Consider the following 22,064-nt stretch of genomic DNA (forward strand, 5'->3'; position numbering starts at 1 on the left):
GAGGCCCGGGGGGAGCTCCCGGCTCCTGGCTTTGGCCTGGCCCAGCCCCGGCCATTGCGGCCGTCTGGGGAGCGACCCAATGGGTGTTGGACCTCTGTGCCTGCCTTTCAAGTAAATAAATGTTTAGAGGACAAGCACTGGCAGGCGGCAGCGCGCAGCGAGGCCCCGAGTGGCCGCTGGGCCCTGCCCGCAGCCCCCTCCCACAGCCCCGGACCGCGAAGGAGCCAAAGGCAGGCGCGCCGTCTCCGTCTGGAATCGTTTAATGAGTCCTACTTACACGCATAATTATAAAAGAATAAGAATCGACAAAAATATCTTTTTTTCCATAATATGTAGAGGTTTGTTTCGGGGGACTTTTTTTGTTTAGCTTTTTTTTTGCCGGAACTCTTGGCGGGGAGGGGAGGGGAGGGAGGGAGATCAACCCTGAGGTGGGCGCGGCCTCGGCCCCCAGCCCCACCCCCGGGCAGGGCGGGCCGGGCCGCAGCCGCCGAGCGCCCCCGGGCTCCGGCCGTCGGGGGTCCGCGGGTGCCGGCCGACGCCCCTCACCGGGCCGCGGCCCCGACTCCAGGCTGAGCACCCCTCGCGTTCTGTTAAATACTTGAAACGTCCCCCGAACAAAGCACAAACGTGGGGGGCTGGGGGACAGGCAATCGCATGCGTCTGAGCGGGGGCGGCGGCGAGGCCGCCCAGGGCTGCGCCGGGTCCTCGGCCGCGGAAGGCTGACCGCGCGGGCGGGCGGCGGGCGCAGGCCGGCCCGGCCTGGTCCCCGGGGCGGCGGCGGCGGCCGCTTGTGCTGTCGGGCTCAGAGGTACTCTTGTAGAAAGTGCAGCAGCGTCACCTCGTAGTGCTCGCCCGACTCGGGGCAGCGGATACTGTGCCTCTCGTTGGGGTAGATCTGCGGGGGAGGGGCGGGCTGAGGCTCCGCCCTGGGCCCCAGCCCACCCATCCCTGGGCGGCGCTGGTACGGGGGTCCCGGAGCGCCAGCCCGCGCAGGAAACTGTGACCCTGGCTGAGCGGCGGGGCGCGGGGGGCGTTGGGTGGCCGCCGCACAGGCTGCGCTCCTGCCCCCGGACGCTCGCCGCAGGCCCTGGCAGCGTTTCTGGGCCCTCTGATCGCCCCTGGGGCCGTGAAGCCGAGAGGGGCGGCCACCCAGACCCCTGGGACCTGGCCCAAGGGACACCCAGCGGGCTGGAGACGGGGGGAGGTCCTCAGGCTCCCTGGAGGCGGTGGGACAGGCATGAGGCTCTGCACCCCACCGCGAGCTCTGTCCCTGGGCCCGGCCCGGCTCAGGTCCAGAAAGCGGGGCTCCTGCACCGAGACTTCCCCGCCCCACTGGCTGAAGGCGGGGGTGGGGGTGGGGTCCAGGAGGCGGCGCTGCCAGGACCAAAGCCCCTGCCTCCCAAGTCTGCACCTCGTGGGTCTCTCCCCTGTGGACCCTGTCCTAAGGCCCGGGGGCTGGTCCAACGAGACCCATCCCTCCCACCACCCTGAGGGCAAACGCCAGTGAGCCCCCCACCTCTCCTGAGCGGTCCAGGCCTCTCCCTCACTCATTCTCACCTTCCAGCCAAAGCCCCGTCTCCAAGCCCCCCCCCCGCTCTAGGCCCCGCCCCTCGCCCGCGTGTTCCACCCCCAGGGTCAAGGCCAGGCTGTCCCTCCACCCCGGCGGCCCAGTCTCAGGAGCTATTTTGGGCCTCGGGCCGCGCCCGGCGCCCCGAACTCCTCTCCGTGCCCTCTCTGGTCCGAGGGGGCTGCTGAGGGCTGGCCCGCCCAGGGACAAGCGATACCCGGCCCAGGGGTCGGCCGCGCGCGGCGGCGGGGGCCCGGAGCACGCACCTGCAGTTGGTAAGGTTTTCCGGCTCGGATCAGCTGGGACACGAGGAAGTTCGTGTGGAAAAAGTGCACGTTTTCGTCCAGGAAGCCGTGGAGGATGAGCAGGCGGTTGGGTCTGGAAGGCACAGTGGGGGTGAGGGAGGGGCGGGACGGGGGGGGGGCAGCGGGGGGCGGGAGGGGGGACAGCGGGGGCGGGGCTTACTCGTTGGGCAGCTTCTCCACGTGCAGGGCCACAGAGCCCGCCTCGTAGCCGTGCTGGTTCCTCTCCGGGACGTCCATGTAGCGCTCCGTGTAGCCCGTGTCGTAGGCCATCCACACGGTGACCGGGGCGCCCGCGATGGCCACCTGCAGGACACGGAGGGGGGGGACAGAGCGCGGCGTCGGGTCCCAGCCTCGCGGGAAGACGTGACCTGTGGTCATGCAGGGGGGGGGGGGGCAGGGGCTCTGGGACGTATGTCCCGTGGGCTGTGGCCACTCGAAGGGGACGGGATGTCGTGGGGGGGGCGGTGAGGTGCCTGCAGCGTGGGGGCCCGGCCCACCGCCTTCTGCTCCGCCTCCTCATGGCCGCGCCCCGCGTGCCCGGACAGCGCCAGCGGCCTGGGGGGCCCCTCCCCGCCGCCGGTCACACCATGCCCCACCTCTGCCCATCCGAGGCCGGGGTCCCAGGCTCAGGGGGTTTGTGCAGCCGGATGCCATCCTGGGGTCGGCGGCGGCGGGCAATGAGGAGGGGGCTCGGCCCCGTGGGGAGGCTGCGGGGAGAAAGCCACGTGGCAAGGCCCCTGCCCAGGCGCCTCCCCGGGGGGCGGGCGGCGGCTCCGAGGGGCGCGGGCGGCGGGCGGGGCGGGGCCGGCGCGCGGGCGGGGCGGGGCCGGCGCGCGGGCGGGGGCGGGGCCCACCTTGAACACCTGCGGCTTGTGGATGAGCCCCATGAGCGAGAGGAAGCCTCCGTAGGACCAGCCGTGGATGGCGACGCGGCTGAGGTCGATGAAGCCGTACCTCTCAGCCACGAACTGCAGGCCCTCCACCTGGTCCTCGATCTCCACCTGGCCCTGCGGAGGGGCGGGCCTCAGTGCCTCCCTCTCGGCCGGCCCGCCGCCCCCCTCCCCTGGGTCTGCTGGCCGAACGGGACGCCCCCCAGGCCGCAGGTCACCCATGGGGCCATGTGTGCCCTGCTCGGCGAGGCCTGGCCGTGCGGGGCTGCTGTCCTCACCGTGACCGTGACCGCGGCAGCGCGCGAGCTGTGGCTTTCAGGAGGTGACCGAGTCACGACTCCTGCCCCCGGCCGCCTTGGCGGGCACGAGGGAGCCCACCATTGTCATTGCCACATCACCACCATCACTGCTCCCTGCGCGGCCCGACCCTAGGTGACCCCTGTGGACGTGGCCTGATGTCGGGGGTGTCTGGGCCCCTCCCCCCCGTGCGGGGTGCTGGGGAGCCAGGAGGCAGGGACAGGAGCCTGGGCCCCAGAGCGCACAGCTGCCCCGAGGGCACGCGAGCCCGGCCCTCGGCTGCGGGGGAGGGGGACTGTTACCATCTGGTTTTTGAGGGCCCCTTCGAAGCGCAGCCCCCGCTGGCACGAGCCCCTGCCGTCGATCACAACCACGGCGTAGCCCAGCGAGGCCAGCGTGTTCAGCCGCAGGTACTTGATGCCTTTGAAGGAGTTGTTCACGAGCTGCACCTGCGGGGGAGGCCAGTGAGGGCGGCCGGGGGGCGCCTGTCCCGAGGGTCCCAGTGGACACGGGCAGCCAGGGTGCGGGGGGCTGTGAGGACCCCAGGCTGTCAGGGCGGAGCGGGGCGGTCACCCACCTGCGGGCCCCCGTACACGAAGAGCACCGTGGGGTGCTTCTTGCCGGGCTGCACGGCGTGTGGCTTGTAGACCATGCCGTAGAGCCGCACGTCCGAGCGCGTGTGGAAGTGGAAGATTTCGGGGGGCACGTAGTCCGGGGGGCAGCCTGCAGAGACAGAGCGGCTGGGTCGACGCAGCGCCCGGGAGCCGGCTGTGCCCCGCCTGGCCCTGCGGCGCCTCGGGAGGCCCTGGTCTGCTGGCCGGAGCCCGCAGATGCGGGGGAAACGCCCGCCCAGCCCCTGGGCCCTGGCTGTGGCGAGGGTGGTCTGTGCGCGCCGCAGGCTAAATCGTGGAAAGGGAGCAGAGCACGCGGCGGCCGGCTCCCGGGCTGCTCCGGGTGGCCACTGGGGGCGCCAGGAAAGAACAGAGGTTCCCAGATCCCCGGCCAGGTGTGCTCCTCCCAGAATGTTCTCAGAATCAACCTAGCAGCGCCAGGGCCTGGGCGGGCCGTCCTTTCTCAGAGGGGTTCGTGGGCACCCGTCCCACGCGCCTCCACACCGTGGGCACGCCGACGCTCCAGGGAGGAGCCGAGGGGCCAGGGTGCGCGTGGGGCAGGGCTGGCTCGAACCCGGGGCCATCTCTGTGCCCTCCGGCTCTCAAACCCCTCTGTCCCTGAGGGCCCCCACCCCTTCACACGCGGAGGCTCCGAGCACAGAGCACAAGGGCCGCGGTGGGCTTGGCCCGGGAAGACCACGCCCCCGCCCCGCCCCCGCCGGGAGCCAGCGCCGCCCCGCCCCCGCCCCGCCACTCACTGGCCGCCTCCATCATGCTGGCCCAGAAGCGGGGCTGCTTGTGCAGGGGGTCGTGGTCAGGGCCGCTCAGCTTGTACACGTGCACGCACGGCGGCGTGCTCACGCTGCTGTAGTGGCTGACGAACATGTCGAAGTTCTGTGGGGGCGGAGCGGGCGCTGAGGGCGGGGCCGCCCCCCGCCGCCCACCCCGGCTGGGGGCCTGCGGGGTGACCCAGCTGCCGGGACCTGGCCTGTCATTCTAGAACGTTCCCAGAAGCCAAGAGCCACGGCCCGTGTCGCCCAAGACGGCTGCCCCGGGCGTCAGCGGCTCCCGGCTCGCCCGTCGGGGCCCAGGGCAGGGGCGGGAGGCGGCCGGGCAGGGCGCACCTGGCTGACGGAGCAGCTGTGGGAGAAGCCGGGCGTGGTGAGGCGCACGATCTCGCCGGCCGACTCGTAGCTGACCACGTAGAGGTGGTGCTCCAGCGGTGTGTCCTTGGTGCCTTGGAAGTACACCAGCTTGGTCTCCTCGTTCACCCAGATCTGCAGGTGCACACGGGCCCCTGTGACCCAGCCCCAGCCCCGGCTGCCCTCCCACGCGGCTTCAGCCCGGGCCACAGGCTGCGCTGGGGGGACCAGGACCGCCAACAGGGCGGGGGCACGTGCCCGGGACAAGGCGCCCAGGCCTGCTGGCCCCCGGAAGAGCTGACCTTGTCATCTGCTGCCACCTTTGCCCCTTGACTTCAGGGGAGCCCTCGAAACGCCACGGAGACCGGAACCCCGGCACGCGTGCGAGCCTGGCCGGGGCCTCACGGGCGTCCTCACTCAGGTGCGTGGGCAGTGTCCCGGGACACCCACGGCCTGGCACGCAGTGTGCCCGCATCTCAGATGCGCCTGACCTGGGGCTGCCAGGTCGCAGGACACGCGGCGGAGCTGAGACAGGCGCTGCGTGGGGGGGGCCGGCTGCCCCTCGCAGCCCCCTCGCCATGTTTAAGTGTCCGGCCCAGGAGGTGCGGGCTTTGGGGGTCCGGTGGGGACCCCGTGTGCAGGCCGCGGCGCTCTGTAGAGCTGGGCCTGGGAGGGCTCGGGGTCCCGCCAAGGTCTCTGCTTCTGACACCTGGGGGCAGGGGCGGACACCTCGCCACACCTCCACGGTGACCAGCGCACCAGCGCACTCTGCTGGGCCCAGGAGGGACTGCACCCCGGGGGTGCGGGGCTCAGCACGGCGGCCTCTGGGCGCAGAGGGGAGTGGGAGGGGGGGGGGGCTGGGAGGGCAGAGAGGAAAGCCCCTGGCCCGAGAGTCCGCGGCGGCAGGGACACTGCTACCTTGGAGCCGTGCCTTGCCAACACCTCCCATTCACCGCTGGTCAGGGCCACCTCCTCCTTTATGGGACATTTAAATTCATCTGGAAGGAAAGGACGGGCAGAGGTGAGGGGCCCGGAGCGCGGCACGGACCCCAGCGCGCCTCCCCCAGGCGAGCTGGCCGAGGAGCCGCCGCGACCGGACCAGGGCGCTGCCGGGTGAGGGGGTGGGCGGGGGGCCTGCTGCCCTCTTACGGGACCTCATTTTAGACCCGTTCCACGGCTGGGCGCCACACGGGTGCAGAGCACGCGTGACAGCGGGGCGCCTCCCGGCCCCGAGCCCCGGGAGCCCGGGCTGTGCCGGGAGTTTTGGTGGGGGCGGGGCGAGGCCAGCTCGCTCTCCTGCCGTAGCCGTGTCAGCGTCTGCCTGGGACAGGCGAGCTCCCTGCCCACCGGGTGGAGGCCAGAGCAGCTCCCGACCCAGTGCCAGCCTGGACGTGGCCCACGAGGCCTGGGTGAAGCCCCTCCTGGCTCCGCTCCTGCCTGGGGGCTCCCGCGGCCCTCAGGCATCAAGCCCAGGATCCCCGCCAACCACGCCTGCCCGGCCCCCTTGGCAACTCCCCGTGAGCGCCACGCGCGCTGCTGGCTGCTCCCTCCCGGACCCCTCCGGGTCGCCCCAGGCCTCCGTGCTCCTGAGTGGACAGCGCCCAGGCCCGCTCGCCGGCCCTGCTCTGCGCCCTGTGTGGCTGGCGTGAGCCGAGGTGCGTGGGGCAGGCACGGGCAGCTGGGAGATGCGGGAGCCGGCCGAGGCCACGAGCGCCGACGCCGGGCACCGGGACGCAGCCCAAGCCCAGGCGGAGCGTCCTGCCTGGCACCGGGCTTCTGTCTCAGACCAGACGGCCAGCAGCCTCCTGGGGTCCACACTGCTTGTCACACAGGCCTCAGCCCGCTGGGATGGCGCAGCCTCACAGCGCAGTCTGGGGCCAGGCAGCGAGCAGAGGGAGCCCTGACCGCGCCGGCCAGCCGGGGCGCCCACCTTCGCCGGGGCTGAGGGGCTCGGCCCAGTCGTAGCCGCGGGGCCTCAGGAGGGCAGTGACCCTGTACAGGTGGCAGAAGCCCGTCTTGCACTCGTTGGCGCGCAGGAAGCAGAACTCCTCCTGGCCCTCGAGCTGGGGGAAGGGGTAGAATATGTCGTGCACCTGTGGGGCAGGAGAGGTGGTGTCAGCAGGTGCACGGCCGGCCTGGGGCGCACACGGCCACGCGGTGCGCACAGCCCGGCCCCCTTACGTTGATCCAGACGTTGGTGACCTCCTCGTACACCACGTACGGCTGCACGTGCCGGGGCACGGCCCTGGCGAAGGCCGCCCGCTGCTCCTCGCTCTCCGGGGTCGGGATGAACAGGGCTGGGGGCAGCAGGACGAGCTGCAGCCGCTGCTGGGGCCGGTCCAGGAACATGGCCCAGGCGCTGCGGGCAGAGGCGGGGCTGAGTGGCCTGCGCAGGCGGGCTGGCCGCACGGGGCTTCCTCACCAGCGCAGTTCTCGGGGCCTGGGGGGGGGGGGGGCTCCAGGACCTGCGTGTTCTGGAAGCGCCCTAGGGACTCGGGCCCGAGGCAGCCACACACAGGCCCACGCACACCCCGCCCCCAGCCGGACAGGATCTTGTGCTTAGTGGAGATTTCCTGGGAAGCAGAGAGTGCCGGATCCTGGTCTCCTGGACCACTGCGAACGCCCACCCGGGAGAGGCTGGGCCTGGGGTTCGAGCCGGTCCCCCAGTCGCCCGAGGCACCCCGCTGCCTCTCAGGTCCGCGTGAGCAGGGAGCCGGAGCCGGGGTTTGAACGGAGGCACCAGGAGGTGGGCCCGGGCGTCCTCACAGCCGGGACACGCGCCTGCCCCCCGACGGACAGTTCGCTAACAAACACGATGGCCGATGTGACCAGGTGACCTCACGACGGTGTACACAGATCTGCACCCCGGGGTTCTGAATCTGGACCCGTCCTCTCGGGTGACGCCGGGCAGTAGGGGTGTGGGGGCCAGGAGGGAGGGGCCTCAGCAGGTGGAGAGTGTGGTGGTGGGAGGGGCCCTCAGCAGGTGGGGGGCGTAGAGGGTGGGAGTGCCCGGCCCCGCCCTGCCCCGCCCGGCCCCGGGTCCAGCCCACTCACTAGTTGCCGTCGCGGGTCCAGCCGGCCCTGGCGATGTACTCCACTCTGGGGAACAGGGCGCTGAATGGCCGCACCAGCTCTTTCTCCTGGGCTGACAGGATCTGAGGAGGGAGGGGAGTGGGTCCCCCGCAGCCCCCAGGCCGCCCGGCCTCCCCTCCCATTCACGCGGGACCTCCCCACAGGTGTCGCTGCTGAAGAGGACTTCATGGGGTGGGGGGCACTGCTCCCAGACCACAGGGGTCCACACAGGAGATGGCCACACAGGGGCGTTGTCCCGCCCAGAGGCAGGGGAAGAGGCCAAGGGGAGGCCCGAGTCTGCTGGGGCGGCTGCGCCAGCCCCTCACTCCACACCACCGTCACCCCTGGGCGGCAGCCAGCCTGGGCGCCTGCAGGCTCCATCACATGGCCTCGGCCGCCGCCCGGGGTGACGGTGGGGAGAAACAAAGGCGGGACTGGGGTTCACACAGCAGCAGGGCGGACCGAGCCCCACGCCTGCACCCTGCCGCCCGCAGTGGGTGCTGTCCACCCCAGGTGCCCAGTGGAGGACGGCCACGTCTGCGGGACACGGGCGCCTGCCCAGCCCGCCTGCCCCGGGGGCTCCCGTGCTCCCTCGCGTCCCCACGGGCACCCGTGGCCTAGGCTGCTTTGGCGCAGGCCCTCACTCAGTGCCGGCGCCCAGCGGATGCCCCAGGCAGGGCTTGGTGTCATGGAAGGCCGATGGGGTCGGGGTGGGGACCTGGCCACAGCCACTCACTAGCCACAGCGTCACTCTGGGCTGCGGACACCTCTGCCAACGGACACCACCTCAAGGCCAAGAGACGGCTCCTGGGCGGTGCAGGTGGGGTGAGAGAAGGACCAGGAGCCTGCCTGTACTGTGACGGTGCAGCAGGGACCCGGGAGGAACCCCACAAAGCCGGGCCGGGGTGGGGCCTGCAGCAGGATCCGGGCTGAGCCCTTTGCATCCGGTGGCCTGGGCCACACCCGAGGGCAGCCGCTCCGCCCGGAGGATGTCACCGGTCGTCCACCCAGTCCCCCGCTCTGCCGGAAGCTTCCAGGATGTGCCAGGCCCTCACCTTGCCCTGGCTGTCAGTCTGAAACTCGGCCAGTTTCAGGGCGATCTTGGGGTTCTTGCTGCCTGCAGAGACGAGAGCACATTGGACGGCCAGCAGGGGGCGCCCACGGGCGTGCCCAGAGGTGGTGGTACAGCCAGCAGGGCAGCCTGCCTAGCCTCGGGCCAGCGCTCCCCAGGCAGGGTGGGCCCGACGGTGGCGCAACCCCTGCGCCCATCATTTCAGTCCACGCTGCAGGCCAGACCCTGTCCTGGGAGCCTCCTGGGCAGGGGCCGCAGACACCGGGAAGGAGCACCCCCCGCCCCTGGGAAGGGGCAGAGCTGTTAGCAGGGACCAGACTCGTCACGAGGGCACAGATGGCGCGTGTCGCCGGGACGAGGCTGGGGCCCGCGCCGCCTGTGTCTGGGAGGCTGAGGCAGACCTAGTGGCTGCTGCCCGCGGTGCTGCCCCCGGCCGCTGCGCGCCAGCTCCAGAAAAACACAGGCTCTGCCAGACACCAGACGCTAGCCCGGGGAGCCGGACACAGGAGCGGGGCCGCTCAGCCTAGCAGGTGAGACACCGCTCGAGGTGCCTGGACGGGAGCCCCGGCTCCAGCCTCCTGCGGCTGCCGGCCCTGGGGCAGCGGTGACGGCTCAGGCGCCTGGGCCTCTGCACCCATGTGGGAGACCCGGATGAGTTCTGGCTCCGGGCTTTGGCCTCAGCTGTCGTGGGCACTTGGGGAGTGGACACGTGGATAGGGGAGTGTGCTGGCGCTCCCTCTTTCTGCCTGTCTCCAGCTCTCCCCTGCGCACCTGCAGCCCAGACACAGGCAGGCCTCAGGGCGCAGGGCCGCTCCCCGCCCGCCCGCCCGCGGGGCACACCTGTCCGGGGGTACCGGTACGAGTCCGTCTTCCGCTCCTCCAGCGCGGGGGATGGCACGTGCACGACCTCCACCTCGGACTCGTCCGCCTCCTCATAGAGCAGCCGCAGCGTCCTGACGCCCTCGGGGCCTGGAGGCGACGGGGCCGTTGAGGCTGCGCACGAGCGGGAGGCCGGAGCCCCTCCACGGGAGCTGGGCCCCGCCACCCGCTGCACCCTGAGCCAGGCAGGGCTCGCCCGGGCCTCAGCTTCCTGACCTGGACACTGGGTACCCGAACCGCGCTGCCCCAGCAGGAGACGGCCCGGGAGGTGGTGCAGGGGTGGGGTGGGCGTGCGTCCCACCCTACAGGTCCCACACAGAACCCGACCCAGGGCCTCGGAACATGACCGCAGGAGACGGGGGCCTGCGCCTGCCCACCTCCAGCTCCCAGCAAACCCGTCTCCGCGGTTCATTCGCCAGGGTGTGGCGCTCTGGGCCCCAGAGAGGCCATGGCTCCAGAGGGGCTGGCCGCCTTAGGGGCAGAGCCGCCGAGCTGGGCTCCCGCCCCGTGGCCTGGCGCGTTGCCCGAGGACTCACTGCGAACTGGCCAGCGTGGCTCGGACCGGGCCAGGCTGCTTCCGGCTGGGCCCTGGGGGCGGCCAGCTCCCCTCAGACCCCTTGGGAGTCAGGGCCTGTTGCCCGGGGAGGGCGTTGGGTGCGGCCTCTCCCTAGGGCCCAGCTGCTGCTGCTGCCGCCAAGCGGCGCCACTGGCTTTGCGCCCGCAGTGGGAACGCGGCTAAGGAGCCCCGCAGCCACGTCGGCGAGCCCGGCTCTGGCTCCGGCTCCTGCGCCTCACCGCGGCTCCCTGCCGACTGCACCCTGGGAGGCAGCAGTGACGGCTTGAGAACCTGGGCCCCTGCACCCGCGTGGGAGCCCAGATGGAGTCCTGCTTCCCGGCCCAGCCTGGGCCCCCGACCCATGGGTGCCGGCACACGCCCACGCTCCGTAATAAAGCTGAACACCGTGGGGGTCTACCTTCCTCGGAGGCCGTGGGGCACCACCAGTACCCTGTGAAGCGGTCGAACTCCTCCTGGATGACGAAGGTGGCCACGCCCGCGGATTTGGGGTCGTCGAGGACGCTGGACAGGCCTGGCGGGAGGAGGCGAGAGCTGGTGGCCGGGCAGAACCCGGGGGCCGGCTCGGGGCTGCTTCTCACGCTGCCATTTCGGACAGTGAGGCCCTGCGGGCGTGGAGCAGTGTCCTGCACCCCCCACGGCAGCAGCACCTCCCCCGTGTGCCGGCTGGACCCGGCCCAGGACACAGGTTTACGAAGAGGGGGTTGGGGCATGGGCCGGGCAGACAGGAGCCCCGGAGCGAGCACAGGGCTCGGGGCGATCCGAGCGGGGCGGCCCCGGCGTGTCCCCGCACCTGGCTCACCCCGGTGGCAGAAGGTGAGCCTCCGCTCCTCGCCCGTCTCGATGTTGGCCACCCACAGGTCGCTGTTGTTGATGAAGGAGAAGAAGGCGGGGTCGGCCGGGCAGATCTTGGGGTCCATCCGCGGCCCCGAGCACTGGGTCTTAATCTCCAGCGGCTTCATGGGGGACACCTGAGGGGGAGAGGCCGGCTCGGGCGGGGGCGGGCGGCTGGGGGCGGGTCCCCCGGGCCCAGCGCCCCGCCCCGCCCCCGCGCCGCCCCGCCCCCGGGCCCAGCGCCCCGCCCCGCCCCCGCGCCGCCCCGCCCCCGGGCCCAGCGCCCCGCCCCCGCCCCGCCCACCATGAAGCCGTTCTTGCCGCCGTCCCGGCAGTGGAACAGGCTGTTGCTGGCCTGGAACAGGAAGAGGCCGCTCTCGCTGTGGAAGTCGTAGGAGGTGATGCCGAAGACGCCCAGGCGCTTCCGCTCCCGCAGGAGCTCCTCCTCCCGCGAGTAGACCCCGTGGTGCGGCGTGGCCTGCAGACACGGGCCGGGCTCAGCGCCAGCCCTCCAGCCGGGCGTGACCGTGGGCCCCGGACCCCACGGCCTGGGCAGGCCTGGCCGCCCCCAGGCGCAGGCGCAGGGGGCAGGGGTGGGCGGGGCCGCCCACATCACCAGGGCAGGGTCACTCCCGGAGCCCCGCCCACACCTGGCTCCCAGGGCTTGTACTTGACCCTAACACACCCGTCTCCCAGCACTGGTGCGCTCTGCCGAGGCCAGGGCAGGCGCAGACCCAGAACCCGGGTCACCCACGCCTGACCTTGGGCGTGGCCAGCTCTGGTGCACTCGGCACAGCGCTGCCGGGCAGACCCGTGGAGGAGAGCCAGCTGCGCCGGGGGCGAGCCGGGGGCATCGGGGCTAAAGGGCCCGGCCGGGGAGAGGCTCACCCTGGCCACCCGGGTTCAGGGTCCTCACGGTGGGCAGAGCACCGAGGGGCAGGCATCCGGCAGACACCTGTGGCCCACACGGGCCTGCCTCTGGGTACCAGCCGCCCACGTGGAGACCCACATGGAGCTCTGGGCTCCTGGCTCTGGCCTCACCCCGGACCTGCCGCCGCGACCCAGCAGGCAGGAGCCGGCTCTGGCTCTGATCTCTAAGAAGAGCCAGAGATCCCCAGTGCAGGTCCCCTGCCCCGGGGCCCATTAATCATTAGCCCGTCTCCGGACAGGGCGAGCCCAGCACTCCCTCTGCCGATGCACGTAGGGTGCAGATGCTGCCGATAAGGCCCTTATCGCAAACTTCGCTCCCAGGGCCGGCAGGGCGCGGGGCGCGGGGCCGGCCTTTGCCCCCGCCTGCCCGCCCGCCCGGCTCACCTGGAAGTGGTCCAGCATCTGCTTCCAGGACAGCAGCAGCAGGGCCTCCTTCCGCACCTTCCTGGGGATCTCGGAGTAGAGCAGGGAGTTCTCCCGGCTGCCGTACGGCATCCCTGCGGGTGGGCACGGGAACGCTGCAGCCGCGCCTCAGCCAGCTCCCTCGGCCCTGGGTCACCCCATGGGCTGCTGGCCACCCCCAAAGAGCCAGGGATCGCGGCCCAAGCCCACCGGCAAGAGGGTCTTGTGCCCCCGGGCCACCCAAGGGCCTGCAGACACACCACGCCACGTGAGGCCCGGCCCTCCCAGCGCCTTTGCTGGGGACTTCGGCCCCGGCCAAGGCTGAAATGAGCGCCGGGCTGCCACTGGGGAGCTGTGACCCTGCGCCCTCGCTCAGCCCTGTGCACATCAGGCCCGGTGCCCTGCTGGGGCGGGGCCACCCCAGGCACCGCAGAGAATGGCAGCGGCCCCGGCCCCTAGCCCATCACGGCAACCACAGACGCCCCCTGGGGAACGGGCACACCCCCTTCCTACGGCCTGGCTCAGGAGCTGCCGCACACCCTGCGTGACCCTAGGCCACGGGCAACACCGCAGATGCCGGCATCAGGCTCTGCTGACCGCGAGGACAACCCGCAGGTGCACATGGCGGGCGGCCGGTCAGCACGTGCCTCCCGGCTTGTCCGCAGGCCAGGTGGCCGTCAGCTCTGTCGCCGCGGGTCGTCAGTGCACCCCGGTTCCCCTCTGCCACGAGGGCGTCTGGACATCCAAGCAGACCCGGCCGGCAGCACTCGGCCTGGGCACGGAGAGCCGCAGCCGCTCGGCGTGCAGACAGGCGGTGCCCACGCTCGTGCCCCCGCCCGCCCCTCCTGGGTATCTGGGGGGGGGCTGAGCCTGCTTTGCAGAGCGAGGGCGGCGACACAGGAGTGTGTCCGAGGGGCACAGCAGGGCGGGCTGCTTCCACCTGATGCGGACCTGCCGAGGTCCCGCACCCTCTCCCCTCACAGACCCAGACGCGACCCTTCCCCCTTCCCGGGGTCCCGGGCCACAGGGACGAGAACCACGTGTGCGATTCCATCCACGGGACTCGCCTGGTACAGGCAGGCACCCAGGGACAGCGGCAGGTGGGGGAGGGGTGGCCCAGAGTGCCGGGGAGGGGGCGGGCAGAGGGGGCGCCGGTCCTGGATGCGGCTTCCTGAGGCCTGGCATGGTTCTGAGAGGCACCCACATCTTTACTCTGAGGGGGCCCCTGTGTTTCAAACGAGCTCAGGGGGTCTCGGTCCCTCCCAGCAGCGGCGGGAGCCTGACAGGGGCTCCCCTGGGCAGGGGTCCACACGCAGGTGCCGGGCACCAACGCGCTCTGTCACCGAGTTTATCGCTCGGGGTTCCTGGGCTGGGGAGAGGGGCCTGCGTGATGGGGGCAGGTGCTGTCCTCACGGCGCTCCCAGGAGGCGGACAGCAGTGCGGCCACGGCTGGGCAACGGGCAGCCCCCGGGGCGGGAGCGGCAGAGTCCAGGTTCACAGGCCCTGGCTGGGGGCGTGGCCCTGCCGGCAGCCACTGGCAGTGACCTCAAACTTGGGCTCTGGGCACCGTGACAGAATGACCGACTGGCTGCCAACCTGAGCCACAGGAAACCCGCGGGAGGACTCTGGCGCGGAGGGCGCCCCGCATGGCAGGGCCCCAAAGAGGCCACGGGGCCCGGCCCAGACAGTCAGCCCGAGGGCCAGGCCTCCCCCAGTGAGGGCCGCGTCTCTCTGAAAAGGGTCGGATGGCAAATAGCACCGGCTTCACGGGCCACACGGGCCCAGCCACACGCGCTGACACGGCCGGCACCTGTCAAACTTGACTTTCAAAGCCAGATGGCCACCATGCAGCGACCTCTGCCCTCGCTCAGCCGCGTGCGTTACCGCCACTCCCGTCCACGCCAGCCGGCGGTGCCCACGGGGGCCGCGGCGGGGAGCACGGCCAGCCTCGGGGTTCCCTCGCTCGCTCACGGGCCGACAGGTGCTCACCGTCAGAGCCATCGGTGGGAGATCCTGACCAGGAGGATTCTAGTGCAGCCCTCCCTGGGGACACAACTGTCCTCTACCCTGCCCTAGACACCGGGAGACGTCGGTGACGGTCACCACTCGGGGAGCCCCCGGCCCCGGGGGAGCAGTTCCAAGCACGCTGCACACAACGGGCCGGCCTGGCCGAATCCCACAGGGCGCCTCCTCCCCAGCTCTGCGAGTCTTAGGGCCAGGTCCTGGCTGGTGGGGCCCACGGGGCCTGATCCACACCCTGAGGCTCCACACTCTGGAAGGGATGCTCAGGAGGGCTTCCCGGAGGAGGAGACTGGCAGCAGGCCTGTGCACCCAGGTACCTGCTGTGCCACGGCTCCCTGGCCTCGGAATCCTTCCCCGCCCACTGCTCCCTGGCCGGCTCCTCGGGCCCCACCCAGCCTGGGCCACGTGGCCCGGAGATGAGTCGCAGTGGGCCTGGCCCACTGCAGAGTCCTCGGGCTCAGAGCCACGTGAGCGGCCCTGAACCAGGGCTGGGTGGGACCGCTCTCTGCAGTGCCGGCCCTCACCCCGCCCGGTGGCCCTCACCCCGCCCCAGTGGCCATCACCCCACCCCGGTGGCCCTCACCCGCCCTGCTGGCCCTCACCCCGCCCCGCTGGCCCTCACCCGCCCCGCCGGCCATCACCCCGCCCCGGTGGCCAGCTCACCCAGGTAGTAGAGGCGGTGGGAGTGGGGGCCGGCCTCGTCCGTCTTCTGCACGAACTGGAAGTCGTGCGGCGCCTTGTTGGCCACGAGCCCCGAGTGCTTCCGGCTGCCATGAATGATGCCGCGCAGCCCCTCCCACGAGTGCTTGGGCACCTGGAAGCGCGTGGCCGCGGCGTCCGTGTCGCCCGCGCCCGCCCGCTCGGCCGCCGGCTCCCCCGCCGACATGCTCTCAGCGCCCTCTGAACGCAGTGAGAAGCTGGGGGGGGGGGGGGGGGGACAGGCAGGGAGCCGGTCAGAGGGACGCCCCTCCCCACCGCCGCGTCCCGGGAGAGGACCAGTGCCGCCTCCTGTCTGTGGGAAGCGGATAGTCCTGTGCCGCCCCCGGCAGGGCTGACCCCACGAGGCAAAACCCTGCCCGCCCTCCGCCCCCAGGTACGAACCACCAGCCTGCTGTGGGCCCTTCACCACCGTGCCTTCTGCCCACAGCTCCAGACCAGACTTCCTCCACCCGCCCCAGGGCCTTTGCACGGCAGGTGCCTGCTGCCTGGAGCTCTGTGTCCGCTCGCTGCGTGACCGATTTCTAACCTGACCTCGGATCAGACACGGGCACTTCCTCACTCAGACCCTCCTGGGAGTCACCGTGACGTCCATGTGCCACCTGGCCGGCCCCTCCCCACAGCCCGGGTCCCCAGGGCCGCTCCCCGAGTGCCATCTTGGGGACATCTGTCCTGCCCATGGCTGCCCCCACCCCTGGGGAACACAGCGTCCTTGCTAAGCCCACAGGGACCTGGGGGTCAGGAGCGGAACGCCAACCTCGCCCCGGGGCCCGGCCAGGAGACGCCGCGGCCTCGTCAGACGCTCGGAGCCAACGGGACTGTCCGAGGCAGGCCCACGGAGCGGCATGGCCCTGCACACCCTCTCCTCCCACGAGGTCGCAGCTCCTGGCCCCCTCCCCCCACTTCTCAACCGGACTGGCCTTGCCGGGCAAATATTTGCTCTAAGGAAATCTAAACACGACAGCCCAGTGACCCAGTTCTGGGCTCGCTGGCGGGGGGTGGGCACGGCTGTGCTCCCCACAGGGCAGCGCGGGGCGGCCCCTGGACGCTGCCTCCCATGGCCAACAAGGGGCCTCACAGGGTGGCCGGTAGAGGAGCGAGCAACCTGGCCCACGGGGGAGGGAGACAGGACATCACCAAGCACCCGTGCACGATGGCCCCACGGATGTCGCCCTACGGGAAACCAGAGGCTGGGAGGGTGGGGGGCTCCCGTCCAATCAGCGCCCAGGGGGAGGCCGGGACCGGCGTGGTCACACGCGGGCACCGAGGGAAGCCGGGACCCAGCGCGGTCACACAGCTGGCAGGGGCAGGGCCGGCAGAACATCTGAACCCACACGGCTCGGAGCGTGGCTGGCAGCAGGCCCAGAAAGCCCAACCAAGGCTGAGCCACAGCGTGCAGGGCAGAGGGCCCCCCGGGGGCTCCCAGAGCGGACCCCACTGGCGAGAGCCCAGCAGACGCCCGGAATCGCACAGCCTTGCCTCTGACCGCCGAGCCACAGCGTGCAGGGCAGAGGGCCCCCCGGGGGCTCCCAGAGCGGACCCCACTGGCGAGAGCCCAGCAGACGCCCGGAATCGCACAGCCTTGCCTCTGACCGCCGCAGGGAGCCCAGGAAGCAGACACGCGGTTCAGCAGCTGAGACATGAGCCGAGACATCCCGGCTCCCCCCAAGGCGCTGGAGCCTCTCCAGGGTCCGAGGCGAGCAGGGCGGGCGCAGGGAGGGGCCCGGAGAGGAGCAGGTGGGCGGGCGCGGCCCCACAGAGCGCAGGGGCACAGTGGCCTCTCCCTGCCTCTCCTGGCCGGCGCCCGCGGAGGGAGCTGACCCAGCCGGCACAGGAGAGCACTCGGAGCCACTCAGCCCGATCCACCTACACGGTCCCCCTCCGCTGGGCGGGGCCGTGCCCGCGGCAGCTGCACGCCATCGCTCCAGTGGATGTCCCCCCCTCCCCGTCCTGGGCAGTCTCCAGGGACCCCCGGGGTGGTGATAGGGTGACCTGGGGGTCCCCACAGCCCAGGCAGACCGGCGGCCCTCAGCAGGGGCTGCGTAAGGCAGGGGGTGACCCCCAGGGTTCTCCTGGGCTGCCAGGCGGCCGGAGCAGCCCACTCCACCCTCTGACACCCCTCAGCTGTGCCACAGCGCCCCGGACCCTTCTCCAACTCACCTGCCACCCCTGCCGGGCTCGCGCTCACAGCAAAGGAGCCTGGGGGTGCCAGAACACCGGTGCCCAAGTGGGTTTATGTCGGGGTGCCGGGCCCCGAGGCGCGGGGTACACGAGAGCCCTGAACACGACCCCCACACATGCTGTAAGCTGGGGAGGTGGGCTCCGGGGTCACCCCCGGCTCTGCGGGACCCCACCAGAAGACCAGCCCATCCCCCACGGCCTCTGAGCCACGTCCAGGACAGCTGTGGCTCTCAGTGGAACCGGGGGTGCGCCTGAGATGCTGCCCCCCACCCAGCGGCACCCACCCACAGATCATGGCGCGGCCCCGCCTCCTGCTCACGGCCCCACCCAATCATGGCAAGCCCCGCCTCCGGCCCCGCCCCGCCCGCGCACCTCCTCCAGCCGCCGGCGCTCCCCTTGTCCAGGCTCCCCTTGTCCAGCCGCAGCTTCTTCACCTTCCGCATGAACTGCTCGGCGGCCTCAGGGGGGCGGCGCCTGCGGGAGCAGAGCAGTGCAGGGGCGCCGCCCGGCCCGCCCCACTTCTCAGAGCAGCGCCAGGCCTCGGGGTCTCCTGGGTCTGGGGGGCGCTCAGGGACGCCGCCCACTGTGCTGCCGCGCGCTGCGGGCCTCCTCCCGCTCCCCAGGCTCCCCGGCCTTTGCCCGGTCCGTGCCCTGCCGGCGCCCTGCCCTGCGCCCGTCTGTGGGGCTCCTCCCCCTCCGCAGCCGGGTCCCCAGAGAGGGCCCTCCGGACACCCAGATCCACAGCTGCCACCCCCCGACACACGGGCAGGAGCTCCAGCCATGGGCCACGCCCTGGAACGGGGACCCCCACTCGGGGACACGGCCACGCCCTGGAACGGGGACCCCCCACTCGGGGACACGGCCACGCCCTGGAGCGGGGACCCCCACGCCCTGGAACGGGGACCCCCACTTGGGGACACGGCCACGCCCTGGAGCGGGGACCCCCACTCGGGGACGCCCCACGCCCTGGAAAGGGGACCCGCACTCGGGGACACGGCCACGCCCTGGAACGGGGATCCCCACTCGGGGACACGGCCACGCCCTGGAACGGGGACCCCCACTCGGGGACACGGCCATGCCCTGGAACGGGGACCCCCACTCGGGGACGCCCCACGCCCTGGAATGGGGACCCCCACTCGGGGACACGGCCATGCCCTGGAACGGGGACCCCCTCTCGGGGACGTGGCCACACCCTGGAACGGGGACCCCCACTTGGGGACGCCCCACACCCTGGAATGGGGACCCCCACTCAGGGACACGGCCACGCCCTGGAACGGGGACCCCCACTCGGGGACACGGCCACGCCCTGGAACGGGGACCCCCACTCGGGGACGCCCCACACCCTGGAATGGGGACCCCCACTCGGGGACGTGGCCACACCCTGGAACGGGGACCCGCACTCGGGGACGCCCCACACCCTGGAACGGGGACCCCCACTCGGGGACGCCCCACGCCCTGGAACGGGGACCCCCACTTGGGGACGCCCCACGCCCTGGAACGGGGACCCCCACTCGGGGACACGGCCACGCCCTGGAACGGGGACCCCCACTCGGGGACGCCCCACACCCTGGAATGGGGACCCCCACTCGGGGACGTGGCCACGCCCTGGAACGGGGACCCCCACTCGGGGACGTGGCCACACCCTGGAATGGGGACCCCCACTTGGGGACACGGCCACGCCCTGGAACGGGGACCTCCTCTAGGGGATGCCCCACGCCCTGGAACGGGGACCCCCACTCGGGGACGCCCCACGCCCTGGAACGGGGACCCGCACTCGGGGACGCCCCACGCCCTGGAACGGGGACCCCCACTCGGGGACGCCCCACGCCCTGGAACGGGGACCCCCACGCCCTGGAACGGGGACCCTGACTCGGGTGACGCGGGCCACATCTGGGGACGTCGTCATTTCGGGATGAGGGTCCGAGGCCGGGGGCACGGAGTGGGCGAGGCCGGGACACAGCGCCCGGGGCGGGAGGGACGGCGGGGCTCGGGTGGACACAGCGGCCCCCGCCCTCACCGCGGCCCGCTCCCGCTGGGTGCCCCGCCCAGCACCAGGCCCCAGGCTGACCCCTCCGCTCCGATGCCCCCGCGCACTCGGCCGGGCCCTCGCAGGGCTCACGGCAGGAGGGGCGAGGCACGCGGAAGCGGGGGACCGCGTGGGCTCCGGGGTCAGCGCGGGGCCGGGCCAGGGGACGCTGAGGGGCGCGGGGGTCTGGGCGAACCGAACCCCAGCGCCCTGCGGGGTCGCGATCCCACCGCGGCTCCCAGGCCGATCCGGGGGCGCGCCCGCAGGGTCCGAGGGCAGTGACCGGGGCCACGCAGAGCCACTTCCTGGCCCCGCACCACTGACCTTCTAAAGGCTGCACGGGGCCCCCATTCCGGCCGCAGCAGGCGGGGACGCGAACCTGGACGGGGCAAACGCGTCGTTAGCTCGCGGGGCAGCGGGGCGCACGGCCAGCCAGGCTCGGCTCTCCGCCGCCGGGTGCACCCACGGCCCCGCGCGGGCCCTGCGCACGAGGCCCGGGGCTTGGTGGGGCAGTGGGCATCCGCGGGGGACACGCGAAGCTCGGGACCCGCAGAGCCCGCGTGGGGCCGGGGGGCGCCGGGGGTGCGCGGCGCGGGCAGCGGCTGGGCGGCGGGCCCGGGCGGAGGCCAGCGGAGGGGCCGGCCGCGGCGGGTCCAGCGGCCGGGGCGCGCGGGCGCTGCTCACCGGGGCGCGGGGCGGCGGCCGCGCTGGGCAGGGCGTCCTGGGCCGGCGGCGCCTCACGCTCGCGGCTCCATGCCCTGGACGGCGGCCCCGGAAGTGGCGGGCGCGGGGGACAGCGGCGGCGGCGGACACAGCGGACCCGCCGGCTCGGGCCCCTTTGACCCGGAAGTCGAGCGGCCCAGGCGGCCGTGTGCGATTGGACAGGGTCAGGCCGGTACCAAGGGGCCCGGCCAGCCGGGGGGGGCGCGCCGCGTGGAACGGCCCGCGGGCGACGTCTTCCGGAGGGAGGAAGGGCTGGAGGAAGGAGCACGCACCCCTCCGCGACTTGGTATGGCCCAGCGGAAACGGCGGCGCCTCCATTAAAGGAACTAGGATAAGGGCGCTGGCGCGGCGGCGTTGGTGGTATAGTGGTTAGCATAGCTGCCTTCCAAGCAGTTGACCCGGGTTCGATTCCCGGCCAACGCAAGTGCGTTTTCCGTTTTTTGGAGAAATCGCCGTAATCAGAATTTTCCATTCGGCACTTTGTAAGTGGTTTGAAAATTTCAGTTTAAAAAAAAAAAGGCGGGCAGTTTCTGGTCGAGCAGCCGCGGGACGCGAAGCTCGAGGACAGTAGGAGCCGCCACGCCGCTCAGCGGTCACTGGGCGGCGCCCAAAACGGGAGCGGGGGTGTTTCCGCCCGGGATCGAACCGGGGACCTTTCGCCTGTGAGGCGAACGTGATAACCGCTACACTACGGAAACCCGTGAGGCCTTGCGACTCAGAGGCCTGAAGAGCTGTGCGGGCGCCTCCCGCTGCCGGCGTAGAGGGCGTGGCTGGGGGCGTGGGTGGGGTGCGGGACTCGGGGTGTGGGGTGGGGGTGCGGGGTAAGGCATGTGGGGTGCGGGTTGGGGTGGGGGCGCGGGTGGGGTACGGGACTCGGGATGTGGGGTGTGGGTGCGGGGTAAGGCATGCGGGGTGCGGGTTGGGGTGGGGGCGCGGAGAGGGGTGCGGGACTCGGGGTGTGGGGTGCGAGGTGGGGGCGCGGGTGGGGTGCGGGACTCGGGGTGTGGGGTGCGGGGAGGGGTACGGGACTCGGGGTGTGGGGCGCGGGTGGGGGCGCCGGTGGGGTGCGGGACTCGGGGTATGGGGTGCGGGGAGGGGTACGGGACTCGGGGTGTGGGGTGAGGGGTGGGGGCGCGGGTGCGGTGCAGGACTCGGGGTGTGGGGTGCGGGGTGGGGGCGCGGGTGGGGTACGGGACTCGGGGTGTGGGGCGCGGGTGGGGTACGGGACGCGGGGTGTGGGGTGCAGGCGCGGGGTGGGGTGCGGTGCGCTGAGCCGGGTGCGGGGTAAGGCATGCGGGGTGCGGGTTGGGGTGGGGGCGCGGAGAGGGGTGCGGGACTCGGGGGGTGAGGTGCGGGGTGGGGTACGGGACTCGGGGTGTGGGGTGCGGGCGCGGGGTGGGGTGCGGTGCGCTGAGCCGGGTGCGGGGTAAGGCATGCGGGGTGTGGGTTGGGGTGGGGGCGCGGAGAGGGGTGCGGGACTCGGGGGGTGAGGTGCGGGATGGGGGCGCGGGTGGGGTGCGGGGTGGGGCGTGCGGGACGCGGGGTGTGGTGCGGGGCGCGGGTGGGGTGCGGGGCGCTGAGCCGGGTGCGGGGCGCGGGGTGCGGGTTGGGGTGGGGGCCCGGGGTGGGGCGTGCGGGACGCAGGGTGTGGGGTGCGGGTGTGGTGCGGGGCGCGGGTGGGGTGCGGGGCGCTGAGCCGGGTGCGGGGCGCGGGGCGCGGGGTGCGGGTTGGGGTGGGGGCGTGGGGTGGGGCGTGCGGGACGCAGTGTGTGGGGCGCGGGTGGGGTGCGGGGCGCTGAGCCGGGTGCGGGGCGCGGGGT

At 72.6% G+C, this 22,064-nt stretch overlaps 1 protein-coding gene and 2 non-coding genes across 7 annotated transcripts; 1 reads left to right on the plus strand and 2 right to left on the minus strand.

The window, feature by feature from the left end:
• Positions 1-243: 243 nt before the first annotated feature.
• Positions 244-20,306, minus strand: DPP9 (dipeptidyl peptidase 9). Of its 5 annotated transcripts, XM_062185149.1 has the most exons (23): positions 20,206-20,306; positions 19,846-19,900; positions 17,868-17,969; positions 17,475-17,513; positions 15,261-15,514; positions 12,558-12,670; positions 11,548-11,721; positions 11,203-11,380; positions 10,810-10,923; positions 9,797-9,925; positions 8,940-9,001; positions 7,867-7,967; positions 6,994-7,171; positions 6,743-6,905; positions 5,731-5,810; positions 4,795-4,947; positions 4,429-4,564; positions 3,637-3,782; positions 3,362-3,508; positions 2,727-2,879; positions 2,033-2,175; positions 1,834-1,945; positions 244-895 (listed from the first exon to the last, which is right to left on the minus strand). In XM_062185149.1, the coding sequence occupies exons 3-23, from the start codon at positions 17,936-17,938 to the stop codon at positions 803-805; spliced, it is 2,739 nt and encodes a 912-aa protein (XP_062041133.1). In that variant the 5' UTR covers positions 17,939-17,969; positions 19,846-19,900; positions 20,206-20,306; the 3' UTR covers positions 244-802. The 5 variants fall into 5 exon arrangements, with proteins under 5 accessions (XP_062041133.1, XP_062041134.1, XP_062041130.1 ...); XM_062185150.1 differs by lacking the exon at positions 17,475-17,513 and having other exon boundaries at positions 11,212-11,380; XM_062185146.1 differs by lacking the exon at positions 20,206-20,306 and having other exon boundaries at positions 11,212-11,380; positions 19,846-19,898.
• Positions 20,307-20,595: 289 nt separating this feature from the next.
• TRNAG-UCC (transfer RNA glycine (anticodon UCC)) lies at positions 20,596-20,667 on the plus strand. The gene has a single exon. It is a non-coding gene; the product is annotated as a tRNA-Gly (tRNA).
• A 202-nt stretch (positions 20,668-20,869) lies between these two features.
• Positions 20,870-20,942, minus strand: TRNAV-CAC (transfer RNA valine (anticodon CAC)). Its single transcript has one exon. It is a non-coding gene; the product is annotated as a tRNA-Val (tRNA).
• Positions 20,943-22,064: the final 1,122 nt, after the last annotated feature.

This window comes from Lepus europaeus, unplaced genomic scaffold, assembly GCF_033115175.1.
Source record: "Lepus europaeus isolate LE1 unplaced genomic scaffold, mLepTim1.pri SCAFFOLD_286, whole genome shotgun sequence".
Classification (NCBI taxonomy): Eukaryota; Metazoa; Chordata; class Mammalia; order Lagomorpha; family Leporidae; genus Lepus; species Lepus europaeus.

Excerpts from the sequence above, each read along its gene's own strand:
- DPP9 (XM_062185149.1), bottom strand. The coding sequence starts at position 17,938 with ATGCGGAAGGTGAAGAAGCTGCGGCTGGACAAGGGGAGCCTGGACAAG. Across the intron at positions 9,002-9,796 it reads GTACCGGTACCCCCGGACAG|GCAGCAAGAACCCCAAGATC; the intron begins GTGTGCCCCGCG and ends TCGTCTCTGCAG. Across the intron at positions 4,948-5,730 it reads TGGCAAGGCACGGCTCCAAG|ATCTGGGTGAACGAGGAGAC; the intron begins GTAGCAGTGTCC and ends GTGCACCTGCAG.